Here is a 21537-nt window from a genome sequence, read left to right as displayed (position 1 = left end):
TTATGTAAACGACAACAAAAAAAGGTTTACTTCTCTCCTGGACTGACAATATAACTGTCAAAATATAAATCAGAAAATCTCCACAGAGCACATTTAGACTCATTGCAGATACGTTGTGCTGCTCATCTCATATATTTTATGGTTCTCATCACTCGAACCTTTTCTCTGTCGCCTTATTAAATCAGCTGATTTCTCCTCACTGTGAGATTACATCAGTTCATTTCTGAGGAAACTTACAGAAACACCAGCTGCGTCTCTTTAAGTCGCTTCTTTGGCTCGTCGTCTCCTCTTGATTGCATCATTAGTAGGTCTGTCCACCGGCCAATCAGGTATGTGGGACTTTTCCTGTCTGAGTTTTCTGCCACGTCGGGAGGGCAGGGCCGTCTCCCGCGGAGCAACTTCGAATTGTAAATAGGAGGGCGTGGTTGAGATCCGAGGGGGCCGGGTCAGGTCCAGGCGAAAAGGCTCAACCTAAGCTTCGATTAAAAGCACTTCAGATGCCAAAGATTCAAAAATACAGTTTGACCCAGCTCTCGTGTTTGCCTTTAGTTAAAGACACTGAAATGTGTTTGCAGAAGAGAAAAACAAATCCTTTGAACATGAGGTGACATATGTACGTTTAATAATGATCATATGTTATTAATCTAAAGACTTCTTGTTTCTTCTTCGTGGTTCTGACTTCCTCTCTCATGAAACAAAGCATTTATTAATTATTTTCCTGCACAGAGGAACTATTTCTCTGAACTATACAGAATAATGTGTCCCTACAGTTCAGAACCACAGGTCCACAAGTGAAACAAGATGGCAGTTATCAGCCAGTCTGATTGGAAATGCGTGAGAGAGGTGTGTGCATGAGTGAGTGAGAGAGCTACAGAGAGAGAGAGAGAGAGAGAGAGGAAGTTAAAATTATCCACCTGAAGCCAATCCTCCTCAAGCTGATCAGTGTGCTGAATGGACTAACCAGCTTGGAGATGTCAAACTTTGCAGGCAGGTAAGAAAACTTTTTCTTTTTCTTTCTCACAAACTTATTTTGTTGTTTTCTTTTAAATCCAAACAGACGTAGAGATTTTAAACTGCTTTTTAACGAACAACTTGATGAAACTCAATCAAATCACAAAGAAAGTTAGTGAACATGAGTTTGTTTACAGTGAAACAGATGATGGAGACTGAGTGATGTTAACTTTGTATCTGCTCTAAACACCTGTACTTGTTTTTTTGGGGGGAAACATGTTTATTTTTTATTATGTAAGAACAAGTTGTGCTTCTTTTGGTTATGTAATGCATACATAAGGATTTTCTCAAGGGGCTGCAGTCGCCCATAAGCTGCAAGCTTACTGCCAACATGTACATACAGCACACGTAGCGGAGCGGCGACAATCTCATTTCTGCTTAAAAATATACCTGAACGTGTTCTGAAGTCAAAACCCAACGATTAACTCAGTGAATATAACGGATCAACTTTGGTCCTCAAGACATTAAAAAGCAGATCCAACCAAAGATCAGACACAATATTCAAGATTACAAACATGAAGTTTAGTTTATCTGTAATTGTAGCTCTGTGATTCTCAGTGATAAATCATTTTTCTGATGGAGCAGACATGTTATGGTTGTTCATTTCAACAGCTGCATCTCGTGTCAGTTAATGATGATGATACTGAGGCGGCAGCTTTAGTTAAAGACACATCCTGAAGATGAGCCGAGTCACGTTTGCTCGCATGAGCATCGTACTGAGATATGTTGGAAAGACTTGGACTAAAACTTTGTAATAACACGCTGCAGATGGACGTGTTCCTTATAGTTTACATGTGTGATGTTTGAAAATCATTGCTTTAAAAACCTCTAAAAATGTCTTCAGGTTTGGATAAAGGTGCAAGACATTTCCTCTGGTGCTGGCATTTTCTGGCCACATCTTCTTACAGATTTGAAAAGTTTGTCGTCTGGAGACAACATCATGTTTTTGTTGTTTATTTCTAACCCCCCCTCGCTCGCCTGTCCCCACCTCTGCATGTGCCACACCTTCAGCCTCTGTAATATTCAGGGCCGTTTTGATGAGCTTTAGATCACGTGCAGCTAAGATCTTGATGTGTTTGACACCTCGTCTTTAACCTTCATGCAATCGCCTTATAGGCCTGAACTGTCAGAGCTCACACAAACAATTACTTCTTCTTATTCATATCATTTTATTTAAGATGCTCAGGTGTTACAGTCGTGGAGCAGCTGTTTCTTCTCCCTTTGCTGCATCAGCCTTTAGCATAGTTGATATTGTGAGTTTTCAGTAAGGAGACTGTGGTTATCAAGTTCATTAATTGTCGTTTAATTTGCATTTTCACTACCAGTTTGGTTTTTACCATCAGCAGCGTGACTCATCCAACAGATTGGAGTCTGTTGTTGTCGTGGCCTTTGCGTCCTCTCCGGTGACCCCTCCTCTGTATCCCCGCTGAGTCTTTGGCCCAGCCGGTGCGGCGCTGATGGGCTCGAGGCCACGTGCCGCGCTGAGACCTTGGTCTGACTCGTCTTCATTAGCGAGCGAGGCCAGAAGAAAAGCTTACAGGAGGCAAACAAAATGTGAGGAGATCCATCAGCCCTTCAGATCAGACATCAGCCTCACGACAAGCATGACGCCGGCTCCCGAGAATCAAGATAGATGATGGTATTATTCTAGAGACTGGAGAGTGATTGAGATCCTCGGGTGATGGATGGTCCAGAAAACCTTTATAGTTTGGAAATTATAACCTTAAGTTCGTCATCAAGTGTGTCTGAACGTCAGTTTTTCGAGGATTAAACCGCGTCACTGTGTGTTTTAATATCTGCTGTCGTCCTCACATTAAGCAGCTTTTTACAGCTGAACTTTTATTTGCGAGGCGCTCTTCATCCTCACACCTGTAACATGAGAGTGCTTCACAGACAAATCAAATTAAAATAGAGTAGAGTCATCACCTCATGAAGTGCCTATTAAAGTGAAGTTACAGAGCGCTTCACAGAATGATACAATGGGAAAGATCATTAAAAATTCATCCCACATCATCGTCCAGAATCAAAAAAGGTCTCATTAAAGAGTCTCCGTCGGTCCAAACACCGGAGGCCTTCAGCGAGAAACCCGAGCTCCGTGCCGTGCTCGCACTAATCCAGTGTATTGTCACCCTCGCTTGTTTGTGTTTTCACTCTCTGCACTTGAGCCCGAGAGCTTTCCGAGGCATCACAAGTATTCCCAGCCGGGCCGGGCCGAGGCGACCCCGGGCAGGGAGGTCTCTGGTGAGTCTGTCCCTGAGTCAACTCAGACGGAGTTTGACCCTCAGGGTGACGGCAGGCCGCCGACCTCTGACTCACACGAACTAAGAGGTCACTTAGGCCCAAGTTCAGTCGAAGTGTCTGTCCCCCGTCTCCGTGTTCCCGTGGGAAACATAAATCCTGAGTGTCCGTCCAGAAAGATTTGACCTTCGCTTACTTTTGAAAGTTTGAAAGTTTTGAAAGAAACCAAAAAATCTTTTAAACCAGTGATGGAGTGAAACTACTCAGATACAATAACTGAGCCGGCTGATAATAACCCATGTTTAATTAAATTTTATCTTTTGATACTGAAGTACATTTTTTGCTAGAAAATCACTTCTGGTCCTAAAATAAATGTAATATCATATAACTCGTAAAATTCAGAGTTGTAAAAAAGTAAAGATATAATTTTGAAATGTCTCTTTGGTAAAGTGAAAGTCACCCGTACAAATAGTTCTTACTTAAAGTATCCTGATAATAAATGTACTTAAGTAACTAAAGTACAAGTTGAAATAAACATATATTTACATGTGAGTACAGAGTATCCTGTATATCACGGGTTGATCGGACATGTTTCTTATTATCAGAATCAGTGTTTGGCTCTGATGCAGTTTGCAATCTGCAAAGTAACTGATTACTGAAGTTATCATATCAATCTATAGAGTGAAAGTGCAGTACCAGAAGTACAATTACCTCCAAAATTGTACTGTTATTGAGTAAATGTACTTGTGATGCAGAGACACGAGGCTTTCTTACTTTTCTTTATAGGTTAATGTATGCAAGTAAACCCGCCTGCTGTCAGAGAGGCAGTAAATCACAGGGTCCGACCCGTCGGGTGCAGAACATTGTTTTTTTCATATAATTGTGCACGCGAGGCCTTTATCTAACGCAACAAAGCTGAAAACAGAGAGGAGGAATTTGAGAGAACATGTCGCCACCAGGTTTCATTGTTTTCGTCTGTTCGGGGTAATGGATGCAGTTTAAAGTGCTCCACTTTTGTGAAAATTACTGACATCAAGCTGCACTAAAATAACAAGGACAAAAGGTGCAGCGAAGCCACTCGGTGCACGTGGCACTTAGCGGCTCGGCAGCAGACGGCTGTCGACCCGGGCAGCTCTGAACTGTAATTACATGTTTTCTGTGTGAATGTGGTTCAGAGAGGAGAATCAACGACTTGTCTTTTAGTTGATCTTAATTGAGCCGGTGACAGAAAAGATAGACAGAAGTCCGTTTTATACGCTCGCTGCTAGAAGCTGTTGGCGTTCGTCAGCTGTTTATGAGCTCTCATCAGAAATAGCAGGAATGCTGTGTGTTTATTTTGCGGGGTCGGGAAATCAATATAAGTCCAACTTAGACGGATATCTGTGGGAGCAGGAACACTTTAACGTTTATAGACTGAAGCCGATCTGCTGCCAAAAAACACTGAGAGAAACAAATAGTAGAAATAATAGTAGCGTTATATTTACCTGGTGTGGGGTTAAGGAGAATGTTTAAGAACATTTTAGTCACAGTGTTTCTACCAAAGGAGGCAAATTTACAGTCTTTCACACTTATTATTGACTGTTTTAAAAGATAACAGCAGCAGGACGGTGACGGGGACTGAGGGGGGGTGTTATGGTTGTAATCACTGATGGTATGTAACTAATTACATTTACTCAAGTACTGCACTGTTGCACACTTCAGACTTGAGTATCTCTGTTTTCTGCTGCTTCCACTCCACTACACTTTAATGGGGAAATACTGAACTTCTTACTTCGCTTTATTTAGATAATAATTATATTTTCTGGATACTCTGCAGATCTCACGCTGCATCAGAGCCAAACGAGCACATTTATTTCCCGCTTACGTATGAAAACAGATGCACAGTGTTACCGTAACTGCCCACATGAGTCCAAGCGTCCTTTACGTTGGCATGAATGTAAAGTAAAACCTCCACTTAAAAAAAAAAGCAGGTCGGAGTGAAGAGTTGGTGATATATAGTCTAAAAGTGGAAGCAGGCCATTTAATACTTCATCATCTCATCTCCACTTTACCACTGAGAGAAACTGACAACCGATGTCATTTCCAGTACTTTCCGATGTCTGTCATCGTTCAGACCTCTTTTTCGTGTCCTATGGAAGTCAGAAGGCTATTAAACGTGTAATGTGAACGTGATATGACACTTAAATACGATCAGTATGACACCTATAAATTTAACCTATATGATAGTTCTCACAAACTTGAATTCGGTACGCACCAATAAAATGTTTATACAACTAAAAGTCCTCAAAACAAAAGACTAAAGTTCTCATGACAACAAGTCCTTTTAATTAAATGTTTTCACAGCTAAAGAAAAGTCCTCTTCACGTCTTCACAGCCAAACACGCTGCAGAGGAAACCCCTCTCAGAAACACCTCACACTGAAAATAAAGAAAATCCCCACAAATAAACACTGAAGTCACTGAACCCATTTATTCTCTCTGAAGAAATGAAAGTGTTAATTAAGCGGAGACGTTACTGGGAGGAAAATGTCTCATACTTTGTCAGATTCAACAAAAGCCTCAGCGCTCAAATAGCTTGTTTATAACGCAGAGAGCAGATGGTAGCCTGTTATCAGGACGTACTGACAGATATAAAGGCTACTGCTGAGAGTTTTTTATAACTTTAAAGACTCAGACTTGGCCTCGGAGGCATTTGTTTTGCATATCACTGCAAAGAAAAGCTTCAATAATAATGAAACCATCATTTTAGATAAAAGCAGACGCTCAGCAATGGTTTTGTGCTGATAGAGGCTGTTTTGTTAAGTTAAATGTTGATTTAATTCAGAGCTGTTAGTTGTTGCCCTGAAGAAATCTCCTCATATGCAGTAGTGATAAATATTTATTAAAAACACAACAGATACGTGATGTTTGGGGCCAATACCAACGCTTATATGAGGGAGTAAAAAACTCCAATAGCGATTTATGTGGTTATCAAACACACGATGTGTAACAGAGGCAGGATGTTTTACAGTTTAACTTTATTGTCAAATATGATATCAGTGAACTGAAACAGTCAATTTTACTGTTATCTACACCGATACCAATATATCTGTGTTAGAAAGATTAGGACTCGGTGCAGTAGGTGTCGTGCCATCATGTGTCACAGCCACATCAGTCCTCAAAGTGTCACTTGGCTGTCCGCTGTTGTGGCGTGTCACGTTCAGCCAGACATGACTCACCTCCGACGCCAAGTCTACCATCCAGCCGGGGCACCTGACAGGGCAGGAGGGAGGGGGTGGAGGGGTGGAGGGGAAGGCTGACTCATGTGATATGTTGCGTGAGGCAGGTAGGTGAGCTCAGGTCCCCTCACAGGAGGAGGAGGAGGAGGAGGAGGAGGAGCGCCTTTAAGCTTAAGCGAGGAGGCTGAGGCCACATGGCGGGATGTATATCCAGTGAACCTGGATATGTGGCCTGAGCCAGCAGCTGGGATTGTCTTGACGAGCTGAACGTGCACATGTATGACAGCCTGCATGCACATGTCAACATGCAAACTCACACAAAGGTTGAGCAGAGATGCAGTGGAGGGATCTCTTAAGTGTGTTGACATTTTTACGAGCTTTTATAGAGTGAATCACAGTCAGAACGCATCCACATCCAAAGTGTTAGTTGATATTAAGAGTAAAGATCGACTGTGAGCTCTGTGAGTCCTGTTAACGCTTTTCTTCTCCACATGATCTTAGTGATATATTTGATTATTGAAACTGCAAACCGCCTTTTAAAATATGTGATTTTTGGTTTATATCTGTTGTCGATCGCTTCACGACGACGACCAACCGCATGTCACTCACACGTTCTTCCTCCACAGCGACACGTGTGACAACAATGGCTTGACTTTGTGGGTGGGGGTGGCAGAACCAGGACCCTGCAGCCAATCCCTTGTTAAATAGCATTAAACCCAACCAATCCTATTAGTCTGTCACCCTTGAGAAGAGGAGGAAGAGGAGAGCTCAGCCTCCACTGAGGGAAACATGAGCAGATAAGATGCTGAGATCGAGCACAGATGAACTGCGAGCCTCAGTCAGTTTGCATTGTTGAACACTGAAAGAAAGAGATTTAGAGAAAAGAAAGTACAAATTTAAGAAAAAGAAACATTCAAAATGTTATCGTAAAAGTCATCCAAAAGGAAAAATGTAAGAAATACAATGGTAAAAATGTCTGATAGGCTTTTGTTTTCATATGTTCATATATTTTATTAACCTTATATTCTGTTTATATTTAAATATAGGCTGTTTATAATCTTTGTACATCAACTCAGAATTTATTTTGTCATGCAGACACAAAGTAATAACATATAATACCTTATAATACCACACTGTATAATAATAACACAATATTTAGTGTGAAGTCACTGTAGACGTGAGGAGCAGCCTCCTTTTTGCTGAATTGCGTCTCAGTCAGGTAAAAAAGCTCAGTAGCAGCTGATACAAAGGTTATAAAAAATACAGCATGTCAGAATGTATTTAATTATGGACTATTATCTTAGTTAATGAACTTAAAAACTACGTGGCTGCATAGAAATGCTGTGTAAAGGACATAATATCTGCTGAAGTGGTCATGTGTTGTCTCAGAGGGCCGGTGCCCTTGGTCGCTGCTCATCGCCCCTGACCACGAAGCGACGCTGCTCTTTGGGCATCATGTGCGACGCCTCGTGCCTCGCTGAGGTATCATGTCTCCTAAATCTCCTCCTAATGTTGTCTTTAAGTATCAGACAGCGGGGCTCACTGTCAGATTAAGGCCCTCATCTGTTGGCTGCAGGCAACACCTCTGAACGCCTCATTAAACTGCACTCAGTGCACCGACTTTGAGAAGAAAAACAACATATGCTTTATTGTCAGAGCGAGGATGGTTTAGAAGTCAGGGCTGGTAGACGGTTTGTTTTCTCTCTTAAAGGCGAAACATGCAGGATTTGTTGGTTTCTGTTTGTAAGAAAGATCCTGTGAAACTAAAACAATACATTCATCACTGTAAAGTTAAATAAAACAAATTATTTAAAAAACAATGTTGACTCGGGGTGAGCAGTGATGGAGCTAGCTGAAGCGTGCACTGCTACGTCCTGCAAAACCACCACGCCCATCCAGACGAAAAACCAAGTTTTTAGGGAGTGCCGTCATTAAGTGGCTTACGTATTTAATGACCTGTGAATAATAGTCTATGTATAATTTTTTAAGATAATCCTTCATAGTCAATCTTTAAAGTTTTAGTGTCGTGATTATCTAAATTGTCAGCTAAAGGTACAAAATGTCGGGATCTACTGGTTGAGTCTGCACTGGTTGATTACACGTTGTAAAAAATGGGACTTTTGACAATGTTTCAACCAAGTTCTTTGCTCATAACTGTTGTAAAGCCTTTTAGAAGTCGTCTCTGGAGGTTAAGCTTGAACAGAAAGCAACAAGTTATCATCATAAATGAGAAAATGTGTTACTTCATCTTAAAAAAAGACCCATAAACGTGGCACAAGGTGAGATTTGAGACGGCACTGTGAGGTTATCTGTCAACCAAAAACTCCAGGAAGTCACTGATCATCGCAAATGAAAAAGTCCAGCATATAAATTCAAAATTAAATAAAAACTGTGAAGATTAAACAGTCAAAATATAACATTTTGATTGGAGAAATTTAGACGTGCTTGAAGGCAGAGTTTGACACAGTGGATGTTGTCGGTGCCTGACACTCGGTGGTTTTGGACTTAGTGGTGCTGCGGGTGCTTGAACTGGCGATGGGCTATGGAGATAAGAAGATTAGAGGGAACAGCATCCTGTGTGCTCTGAAAACTTCTTCTTGGCCTGGCGTCTTGCTCTCTGGCTGACCCGACCAGCATGCAGCAGACTCGTCTTATTCCTTGACACAGATGGAAGTTTACATTATAAGGACTTTATAGGTGTGCAAAGATTTTATTAGCTGGGTAATTAGCCCATTCATTAGTTTTGCCTGTTGACAGTTTTGTCAGTAAAAAGTTTAAACCCAGGCCGACTTCAAAGATTTAAAAGATGCGTTCTTATCTGCACTTTTGAATATATAATGTTTCTTTTTACTTACTGCCACTTAAACAAAAACCAGCATGTATATATATTTCCTCTTTTTTTCCGGCTGCTTACCATCACGGCATGGAAATCTCCTTGATTGATCCACGTATGTGATTTGCCGCTTCCCTGACACAACCTTCAAAATGTATCCAGGTTGGGGACAGGGAATTATTAACGCCCTGGCTTGTGCATCCCAAGTGGCTGTGGAGCAACCTGGGATTCAGTGTTTTGCCCACAAGGACGCTTCGCCATGTAGACTAACGGCGGTGGGGACAGACGGCCCGCTCTACCTCATGAGTCACAGAAATATTCACGGGAACTGTTCTGAACTCATGTCACGAAGACACTGAGGTCGTGATATAATTAAACTCTGCAGCTTCGTCCAACTAGGGACATCAACAAGTATTTTCTGGGATCCCTCCACTTACACTCTGACTTTGTCTCCCCTTGCCTGTCTTTAAATAACCAATAAACACGCTGTCCGAGGGCGGACGAGCTCTGAAAGTGATTCACGAGGCCCTGGTGTGAGTGACTGGACCGCCCATGTTTCAAATGAAAACCAGCTTTCATTATGTGAATTGCCGGGCTGTGGTTTAGGGGGCAGATTAATTGGATGTAATCTTATTACACTGTGGCCTGCCGCAGTCTCGATGACCCCCCGCCTCCCCCTCACCGGCCTCCCCCTCGGCACTGTTTACCTGCCTGCTGCCGTCACGAGCTGTCTGCTGGCTCAGTGCTGACGGACTGAAGGGGCGATTTGATAATTGGAGATGAATTGTTTATGATGGAGATCACGCTTCACTGACGCATTCACTTCCTCTTAACGATCTTAATATATCTCTTTATCTTTACAACTATACGAATGTTTATTTTCTCTTAATTCATTCGTGACCCAGATTATCTCCCTCTAAATCTCTTCAGTCCACTTTCCTTTAGCACAAGGTATCCACATCATAACGAACACTGTTAACAAGACTAACTAAAAGATCCAGTTAGTCATTCATTTTCCTTTATATCCCAGTTTTGTTTACTTGTTTTCTAACCTTTTCTTTATACTTTCTCTGTCTTAAAGGTAAGAGCAGTCTATGATCTGATGGCTGGTTAGAAGCCGAAGTTAAAGGGATTACTCTTGGCTGGCTGTCGAACGCAGGAGGTCCTTGGAGCCAAGACGGATCACCTGGCTGGCGTTGGCCCAACACCTCTTCCCAGAGACAGCAGATGGACTTATCGGGATCGATCAGCCCAGCTCTCACTGGTTTTTAACTTGCCATGGAGCCAAGAAACCTTTGGTGAAACCACCGGGTTGTCTCAAAGGCAAAACAGCTAAAGAGTCTGGCAGCAACCTTTGTTTGCTTTTGGACTACTGCCCTGCTATTTGTCCTCTGAAAGGGATTTACGCTGTCTGGGAGGAGATTTTATCTGCAGTTTTATTGTTGACATGCTTTTCCCCAACACCTTTCAATCCAACACGTATGACTTCCATTCATGGTGTTCGTCACAACAAAGCTAAGGCCCGGGAGGACTGTCATTTATCAAGGAAAAACTTTGACTCAGGCCAAGTATGGCCAGAGACGTCAGTCCTCTGAGCCTCATGCCTTTGTCTGCGAGGCACCAGCAATGGGTCGGAGCCCCTCTGGGGTCCTTCCTCCCCCTCTTCCCCCTACGTTCTCTAATTTTCTGTTACTTCCTGTCATGTGCAGCAGCAGCGGCAGCAAGCAGTATGCCTGGCATCGAATATGACTATGGCATTAGCCCCAAATTTGTCTGCACTCCAATCCCCCCAGATGCAGACCCCAGCTGCTTTTCTCCACCCACTGTGCCCCATGGACCGAGCACTAATAGCCACAATACCGGTAACCGGCGAGCCATGATGTCCGACGAGGCCAAAGCCACCATCTTGCACCTGCGTGAGAGCCTTGTGAGGCAAAAGGAGACCATCCTGGACCAGCGGGAGACCATCAGAGAGCTCACCGCCAAGCTCACCTTGTGCGAGGGCTTCGGCGGTCACCATACTGGCGGTCACCATGACAACCATCACGAAAATCACCATGACAACCATCATGATACCCATCATGACACTCATAATGAAAACCACCACGATGACCACCACGGGCAGCACGGCAGCCACCACTCGTCGTCATCATCATCACACCACGGGCCTTCGGCGTACCACAGCAACGATCATCACTACTCCCACGGCAGCCACAGGTCGGACACGCACCACAGGAAGGGCTCGTCATACGGAAAACACGGCTCATTCTCGCCTGAACAGACAGGGAAGACACTGCAGACACTGAAGGAGAGGCTGGAGAACCTGCAGGTGAGTGAAAATATCTGCAATGAGGGAACAACATTTTTTTGAGTCTTTCAGTGGAGATGAAAGACTAAAGAAGTCCAAGACTGTAGTTTTAAGTATCTGTACTGATGGATATAATAAAATGTGCAAAGTGAGGGGAACAAATTAGAATAACTTATAATTTAAAAGACTAAAAATCATTATAGTTATTATCTATTGACGCCCATAACGATGGAAAGTCAGGTGAAGTTTCGCCCCAAAAAACAGAAATCTGGCATAAAGAATCCAAAAGCCCAGAAATCCCATAACTGATTTGAAACAAAATGTTCTTACACCTGTTTTCAGGCCACAATCTTAGCAGCTCTCACTGTAGCTGCTAAGTTAAAAAGGTACTAGCAAGCATCCCGTCTGATGTGAAGCTCCAGAAATGTGTTATGGGCTACGAAACTTCACCCAACTTCTGCATCTGCATCGGGGTGAGGAGATAAATTGTTGGGTGAACTGTTCCTTTAAATAAGCCTGGAGACACAACACTAGAGCCAAAATAAGGTGATAGCTTACTGTAAACTAAAATACATTGTAGGGGATAACAAGATAAAAGAAGCTACTTCTGGCCTTTTGTAACTTTTTTTAAACATTCAACCGAAGTCAGGTGTGCAGATTTGGGAAAATGGCCAGAGCTTGCTCGGCAAGATGCTGCTTTAAGTAGGACCAAAACCAAAATTTGAAAGTTGGTGTCATGCCAGGGGAGATGTGCACTAATCGATGGACTCCTGACACCTGCACATTTTTTTTTAAAGTTCAACACACAGGCCTAGCAGAGGGGGGAAGCAGCTTCATTTCACTCTTCTCAGTATTGACTTTCTTGCTCTGAGTTTCCAGCCAATACAGCTAAAAAAAACAAAAAAAAGGTGGAAGGTTTCAGGTAATGGTCAAACAGAAACACTGCATTTGTCTTCCAGCCCCAGGGATGTCAAGTGGGCTGTAGAAGTTGTGTCTGCAGTACACAAATAACCAATAATAACAGTGTTTTACTGCAAATTAAAGGATCCAAACAAAGCAAACGGTCGATGCATTTAATATTTTTGCATTAATTGACTGTCCTGAGGTTCTGCTCTTTCTCAACTCTGACAAAAGCTGTTCAATTTTTTTTTCAAAGAATGAATCCATAAATTTCTTCTCTTTACTATAAGAAACTCGAGCAAGGCACGGCACTGTCTCCTATCTGAGCAGATTCATACAACTGTAATTAAAGCTCTGAGGTTTCGGGTTAAAAGGGTAAACATTCTGTAAAAAGCTCCTGATGGAGGAACGTACGCCTTCGCAGCGCAACCGCACTTTTTTAAAATGCTTAGTAATGTGTCTGCAAAGAAAGGCTGAACAGTCTGCAGGGAGGCAGAAGCCTATCAAAGGTTTGACTTAATTGGGGTCGTATCTTGCGTCACTGAAGGTCACAAGCTCAGCTGCCGTATAAGCTGCCGGTGATGTCTGCCGCTAAAATGCTGTGAGAAAGACGTGTTTCATGAAGACGTGGTAACCCACTGAATACTGTTTGTAATCCTGAAGAGGCCATTGTTTGATTATTTAGACATATTTTTAATTTCAAGTGTTGGTACTGTAGTGGCACATCTATCGTTTGAGATAATCGCAAAAATTTCAAGCAAGATTTAAAAGTTTGAGTTGAAAAAAACACACACACACACACATCAAGATAGACCCACCAGTCATCGTCATACACACACCACCTACAAAGCTAATATCGCAACTGTTTGTTGGTCGTCTCTGAGCAGTTCCCTGAGCCGATCTCTCTCCTGGTTGCCAGTGGCCAAGCCTTGAGCTCAAACAGGAAGCTCATCTAAGTTTATTAGCTCTCAACCTGACCTAAAACAACCCCTGTGTCCATGTGATTATCACATGATGCATCGAGGCTTAGAGGAGGACAGGGATGCGAGGGGAAGAAGAGGGAGGGTACCGGTCTCTGCGAGAAAGATCTCCAAGATCATCAGATCACAGTATCGTTATTTGTGCAGTGATGTTTACTCAACCTGGTTAATCGCATTGAGATTAAGGATCTGCTTCCCCCGCAGAAACCAGGCCAAGTAGGCCTGTAAGTCAGCATCCTACCATAAGCCAAAACAACCCAGAATTTATACAACGTATGTTTCTGTAAAACACAGATATTGACACTACATTTCTTAAGGTTAAGTTTCTTATTCTTAATCACTTGGTTGGGGTTAGGAAAAGATTCAGTTTTCAGTTTCCTTAAAAACACCCAGTTTCGCCACATTTTACTCTGGTGACTGGGCTCCACTGATCCACATGTTTAAAAAGTGTTTACTTTTTAGCTTAGATTGATTTCAGTGACCTCAACAAGCACCATATCAGTCCACACTGGGAACTTTTGAAGCTGTCGTTGCTCTCCCAGAATTTCAGCCGTTTGAAATCTGTAGATATTTCACAGTACGTGATAGTACTGTCAGTAATACATCCTCTAAGTTGTGTTCCTCCACCTAAACAACAAGCCATACATGTGGTTCTGCTGTCTCCCTTGTGTTACAACATTTAATGATGCTGGTGTCACCTTGCGAGACTAAAACCCTGCTGCCCGCTGGCCTGTGAAAGCCTCATTATCAGCGCAGGTGGTCTCAGGCCACGCACAGGGGAAAGTGTTGCCAGAAATCCCCTTCAATCTCCCTCAAAGGTGTGAGACAAAACAGAAGCGGAGCCAGGATTTACCTTCCGTCACTCCCTCCTCTAACAGGATGTCTACGCCACCAGCCTCTGGCCGTGCGCCGAAGGGAGCTAGCCAGCCTCACCTTCAATTAGCTTCATCCTCCCTGACGAGGCTATTAATCGTGGCGTGCGCTGGCAGGGAACAAAGCCGGATTTGCTGGTGAGGAAGGCGAGGATGAGCAAGGGAGAGTAGGAAGGAGGGTTTACAGGCAGGAGGGGCAAATATGTGCATGCAACTTAAAATGACACATCAGAATTTGTATTCATTGTATATCATTTACTGCAAACAGCTTCTGACAATTTCTAAATCTATTAATTTTCTTTAAGATTAGAGCTTGGTAAATTTGACAGTTGTTAAGTCTGAAACTTCATTCTTGACCCTGGAAACCAGACAAAACAATCCCATCTCAGGGTCCACTTACCAGCGTTTTCTGTATCCCACATCAGCATAACAAGCTCGCTCACTTATTGTGTCACTTTTAGGATTTCTTATCCTTGCTGTCAATGACAATCCCCGAAGGTAGTGGCCTGCCCAACACGAGGAACGTGACAAAGAGCTTGAGGGTTCGACCTGGCCTGCAAATTCCCCAGATCCCAATCCAGTTGAGGATCCGTGGGATGTTCTGGAACAAGTCCGATCCATGGAGGCCCCACTTTGCAACCCATAGGACTCAAAAGATCTGAGAGCCAGGTCTGAACCATGGTGGGGCCTCCATGGATCCAGTGCTTGATCTGATTGGGGTTCATGAGCAGGTCTTGCAGTGTGTCAGAGTACGTTGTCCTCCTGGCTGCGTTACTGCCATCAGGGAGTGATGTTACAATGAGGGGGGGTGAACTTGAAACAGTGTTTGGGTGGATGGTACGTGTCAAGATGCATCCAGCTAAATCCTACAGTGCAGAGTTGGAGCCTCTGTTGCTCACTGTCAGAAATCCTGACCAATGTCTGTTTGCCTCCACAGGCCAGGAACTCCTCCAGCTCCTACTCCAGCTCCCTGCGAGAACTCCTCCAGAGGAAGATCACCGCTCTGGAGGAGCAGCTGCACAGCTACCACACAGATCACGACTACGGTCACCACAACGACCACCACGACGACCACCACGATGACCATCATGACGACCATCACGACGACCACCACGACGACCACCGTGGCAACGGCCACCGCGACGACCATCATGATGACCACCACGACGACCACCATGGCAACGGCCACAACGACAACCATCGTGTGGATCACCATGACGGCCACCACGACAGCCATAATACCAACCACCACAGTAGCCACAGGTACAACAGCCATCGCGGCGGGCACCATAATCGCCATCACGACTACCACTATGACTCACACCACAGCCGGCCTCATGGCAGCCGTCGCAGCCACTACCGTGATGACCACCACAATGACCGCCATTATGATCACCATGATGACCACCATGATGACCACCACAATGACCACCATGATGACCACCATGATGACCACCACAATGACCACCACGATGACCACCACGATGACCACCATGATGACCACCACGATGACCACCATGATGACCACCACAATGACCACCACGATGACCACCACGATGACCACCATGACTATCATCACGACTATGACCACAGACCTGGTCACCACGATGATCACCACGATGATCACCATGATGACCGCCACAGCACGGACCGCGTTACCGATAATCACCCACGCCGCCTGCCTTTCGGCAGCAAAGAGACGAGTCTGCGGGGCGCAGGACACAACAAGCTGGAAACAGTGATCAGCCAACTGCATCACACCTCTGACCATGGTACACACACACACACACACACACATTTTAAACATATACGTTGATTTGACTGTTAAACAAACAGAAAAGGCTGATCAAAAATTAAACTCCCCATTTAATGGTACTATTCAGAAAGTCCTTGCTATCTGTAGCTAAGTTATAGCTAAGGCTAACCTTAGCTTAGCTGAGGTTACAGTTAGCTAGTTAGCTGCTCCTACACAGTTACTTTAACCAACACTGTCCTACAAATTGTCTGCATCAGGAAACAAGCTAACTTTAGCTAACAATAGGCAGCTAAAACCATAATATCAATATATTCAACATGCTTTACCTTCGACTTTTGACTTTGTGTCAGACTGTGTTGCGGTGAGTGCCAACCGTTTGTTGATGTTAGCATTTCTAAGCTAATGTTAACTAGGCCTAGTGTTGCATGCTGTTGGCCCTGTAGGGGAGCAGAACAGTGTAGGCTACTTTACATGACATGAATCTAAATGTTGCCATCTCACCAGGAAACCACAAGAAGCTAAAGAGTCCCAACGCCTTCCTGCTCGACTTCCCCATGAGGACCAACTACATGTACGCCAGAATGAAGCGGTCGGTGGTCAACGAGATCTTCGCCCTGACAATCTGCCTGTGGCTGAAAGCAGGATCCGGTCCTGGCCTCGGTACTCCCTTCTCCTACGCAGTACCTGGACAAGCCAATGAGCTGGTGCTCATCGAATGGGGCAGCAACCCCATGGAGCTGCTGATCAACGACAAGGTAAAAGCAATGCAATAAAAAGTGATGTAGAGAGTTGAGAGCCAGAAAATGTTAAGAATGAGACACTAAAACTCTTTGGTGCTGATTCTGGTACAGAAAACATTGGTTCTACTGGATATTAAAGGATTAAAGACTCCATACGAAGTTCTTAAAGAGGGATTTTCCAGTCAGGAAGCTGTTTCTCTTTAGGGGGCCAGTGTCCTTCGGTAACTCTGATTTTCTGTGACAAATCTTGTACACAGTGAGGTGTGATAGTCCCAGCTCAGACTGGACCACATCACCTCAGCGGTGGAGGTCAGGGCTACATGGAGAGGACAGTGACGTCAGACTCAGGAGTGACAGTATTAACACCGAGCCTGCCATGCTCTCAGTCACTGCTTAGTCGAATGACGTCTGTTGATAGTGGCACATGCAGACTTGAGGGAATGAAAAAGAAAGACTTTTGCCGTCTGTGCTCAAGCGTTTGCCGGGATGTGCCGAATAAATATTTGGTGAGGTGAACGCACAAACACTACTTGGTAAGGTTTTGGAAAAGATTATACTTATGGTTGAAATATGTTACATCAGCTTAAGGTGAGTTACTGTTGTACTTATTTATGTCATACATCACACAAAATACCTCTTAACTCTAAACACTCGGGACATAAACTCGACTCTTTGGGGGGAAAGTCCAGTAAATGACCCATCCAACCATCCAACCACCTGACTCGGACTTTTCTTTCTTTAGACTGCACTAGGCTGCTGCATTTGACAAGCTGGGAGTGAGAACGGGCTGCGTATGACTTTTACACAAATATCTAATAGAATAAGATAATTATGTTATGATATTTTATATCTAAAAGGTCAAAGGTCAATGCCTTAGCTCCATCACACACTGGGGTTAACGAAGTTGTAGACCTACAAATGAGGTCATGGCTCAGAAAAGGCTATCTGTGTATGATCATCAGAGGCTTTAAGAAATAATTTGGCTTTGAGCCTCTCGTGGCTGTAATCTCATTTTATGAAAAATTGTGGACATCTCAGTTTAAATGGCACTCGTGCACAGATTCTTGACACACAAATTAGTCAATTACTCCGTTAGCCTCCTAATCTGACATTCTCTGAAAAGCTGAAGGCCTTTATCTCCAAATCGGGAGACAGATGTTTGTCTTTTTCCCTTCCTTGCATCAGTACAGTGAGCAGGGAGCTCAACAGACAAACCAACAAAGTAATTAATCTGATTATCGTACTAGATTGGCCTGATTGTCTGTAGGAGTGACATCACCAGGAGGGATGAACTGTCATGTTTGTTTTGTTTAGTTTTTTCTAGTAACACACTTGGCAGTCATCAAACCGATCAGTGACCCAGTTAAATGATCTTCTAAATGCAGATTCATCCGTCTTTGATTTATCTTCTAGAGTTTTTAAGGATGAACAGAAATGAGATTGTCATGTTGTACTAATTCAGTTTCCATACATTAGTGAGCATGTAAAGCTGTCGAAAGCTATCATGGGATTGAGATTCGTACAGTTTTTGATTTTTCTTTCCGGATGAAACAAAGAAACTTTTTTCTGTGTGTGTATGCTGATGATGATGTGCTGATAATGAAGATTATTTGATCAGGGAGAAATATCGGGTCAGGTCAGGAATCAATGATCTCATTAACCTATCACATGCACATTTCCTCAGTTATTACTTATAAGTGTAACCTTGTGAAAGCACACAAGAAGTCTTCATAAACACATTCTTTGACCACAACCTTGTCTCCATCTGTGTGTTTGTAGGCGGTCACATTGCCCATAACCATGACGGATGGGAAGTGGCATCACGTGTGCGTGACGTGGTCGACACGCGATGGTGTCTGGGAGGCATACCAGGATGGGGTGAAGAAAGGCTCAGGGCAAAACCTGTCATCCTGGCACCCCATCAAATCAGGAGGGACCTTCATCCTGGGCCAGGAGCAGGTAAGACGTCCGTTTTGCTGTCAGATGGAGATGCAGTAGGAACAAGAAGTTTAAATGGACGCACACATTGGGCTCTACAAACACGATCATTTTCAGGAAGTTTTTCAATTACAACGTTTCATGCCAATCTATGAAATAGTGTCAGCAACACAGTTCACCAACACAGGCTTGCAATCATTAGCCTTTCTACACATTAACTCCAGACAATGTTTGCAGAATCAGATGCAGACTTTGTCCAGAGTTGCCATTTCACACATGTAGCACACAACAGGAGATCGTCCGTGTCCGATGCATTTTCACCTACTTAATTAGGTTTAAGCGAAGGGTTGGCACCTGGGTAAAGCATGCAGGACGAGGAGGACTCATGTAAAGATGACTGTTGTGGTGCTGATATCAATATGACCTAGGGATCATATGATTATCCAAACATCAACAGATGGTTTTATGCCCTCACAACTGTCTTTAAAAAGATTGTGGTACTTTACAAGAAAGGCTTGACCTTATCCAAGTGATTTTGCAGGTTAGGGTAGGTGCACAGTAGAGTCCAATAAAATGTGTTTGATCTTTGATCTTTATTTTATTTGTTTTACAGCTCAGTCAGTAATCCCTGTGTAAAGGCTCAATCCACCCAATATGCAAAACCATCTCAACCTGTTCTTTTAACTTGTCCTCACAGGACACGGTGGGAGGCCGCTTCGACGTCACCCAGTCTTTCATGGGGGAGTTGGCCGACCTCCAGTTCTGGTCCAGAGTCCTGACGGCCAGCGAGATCTACGGCCAGGCGACGTGCGGAGGCCACCTCATCGGTGATGTCATGTCCTGGTCGGAGGAATCGGTGGAGCTCCACGGAGGGCTCACCGAGCTCCCGTTTGACCCCTGCCACTAAGGACTGACTCCAGACAACCCACATCAAGAGCTGCAGCATCATCATCCTCACATTTTGGATTAAATGTTCATGTCAGAAAAAGTTGGAGAGCGGTAAAATGTTGTTTTGTCACGGATCAAAGATGATGAAATGAGTTATTTCATTGCTCGCTCTGGTTCTTCATCATATCGGTCTGCAGAAGTTTAATAACACAAGCTCAGCCACGGGCAACAGATGGAGCAAGGAGTTGTTTTTCCTTTTTTCTATATATTTTTGCCATTCCTGTTCGATCTTTCTGCCTTCTTCCACCTACACTTTCTTCACTCTGACGCTGTCAGCAGGACGACTTTGAAGGCTCCAAAGAGCGCAGGGCTTTGGATTTTACAGGCAGTGTGGTCATGACTACGGCTGCTCTGAGAGATCCACCACACATAATAGGATTTCTTTCCAGCAGAACAGGTCCAAAGGTTGCTTGTTGCCATTAGCTCACCTGCACTAGCTTGTTCTTGTTTGGTATTTGAGCAACATAAACATTACGGGAGGTGAAAGAGTGGCTAAAAGGCACAGGATCGCTTACAAATGAAGCCACATGGGGACCTGAAGCGTGATGATTCATACTCGTTTATAAATGACTGATCGGATATCCGCTCGTTGTTTTGTGGAGACGAGGAATAATGCTGCTGCAGGAGTGTTTTTTAAATACAGAGAGAGGTTTTGGCAGACTGTTTTATACTAGTATTTCATATTGAAAAATCTACAACAGGTTTGTTTTTTGTAGGAAGAAAAACAAAAAAAGTGTAATCCAATGCAGAATTTAAAAAAATATTCTCTGTCTCCGTCTGTAAGCGGATACATTTCTCTGTTACATAAGAGCGCCGCGGCTCAATGTCAGCCATGACACGTTACAGCCACGAGCCACCTGACTGCATCGTTACAGCGTTAGCCGTCCGTCAGCATGTCAGCCGCCGTGATGCCGATGTCTCCCCGGCACCCGGCGGCTTACAGCGGGGATTTAAACTGTGGACAACTGATCCGATCCTGCCTATTTCCGACCAGCTCAAGCCACGTGGCAAGAGGCAGACTCACAAACACACTCACACGCGCACACACACACACACACACACACTTGCACATGCTCAGAGGAGGTAACGAGATGAAAAGAGACGTTGTTGATCTCATGCTAACTGTAGATGCACCTTCCTGTTTTTATAACAAAAGAGGTTTTTGTACATGTAAATTATATCAGATAGTCTCTTTTTAATTATAAAAAAAAATATTTATTATGGCATTTCTCATATTGTAAATAATTTATAAAGTACATAGCACTTTCTGGACCCACTCTTGACCCCGTGTTTGTTTATAAAGCATGTCTTTGGGAGTAAAATGTTTTTTTTGTTTATCATATTCCTAATCCACTTTGAGTCAAACTCAGCGTTCACTCAGCGTTGGACTCTCGTTATTGATAGTAACAAGGGGGTATCTGTTGTTGCCATGGTGATAGAGTCTCTCAGCATCAGGACCGCATCATCCCGACAGTGTCGCACTGCAGCAGTAAAATATCTGCGAAACGTTTTTCTTTTTGACTGTGATGCCAAGACGAGCGGCACTATCCTCATGATAGTGGGGCCAAACGCACCTGACATGACTTTCATATGTTCTGTCTTCTTGTCTTTGTCTTATAGACTTCAGTTTCTACACCTCCTGATACTACCGAACTGTGTAGTCTGTAAGCTGAATGTTGACATAAAACATGTAAAAAAAAAAATATATATGCATATATACATGATATACAACTTTATGCAGAAAATGCTTATTCTCGCCTTTGGTGTACATTTTAATAATCATTAGGTTTTTTTTG

At 43.6% G+C, this 21537-nt stretch overlaps 1 protein-coding gene across 1 annotated transcript; it reads left to right on the top strand.

The window, feature by feature from the left end:
* The first annotated feature begins 10623 nt into the window (after window positions 1-10623).
* On the top strand, window positions 10624-20861 carry LOC311272911 (uncharacterized protein). Its single transcript, XM_084379660.1, has 5 exons — window positions 10624-11628; window positions 15297-16131; window positions 16620-16870; window positions 18635-18814; window positions 19491-20861. The coding sequence occupies exons 1-5, from the start codon at window positions 10870-10872 to the stop codon at window positions 19698-19700; spliced, it is 2235 nt and encodes a 744-aa protein (XP_084235786.1). The 5' UTR covers window positions 10624-10869; the 3' UTR covers window positions 19701-20861.
* The last annotated feature ends 676 nt before the right edge of the window (window positions 20862-21537 follow it).

Source organism: Pagrus pagrus, assembly GCF_965226575.1.
Source record: "Pagrus pagrus genome assembly, chromosome: 17".
NCBI classification, from domain to species: domain Eukaryota; kingdom Metazoa; phylum Chordata; class Actinopteri; order Spariformes; family Sparidae; genus Pagrus; species Pagrus pagrus.
Note: the sequence above shows the minus strand (reverse complement) of the source record. Positions and strands in the feature narration are given on the sequence as shown.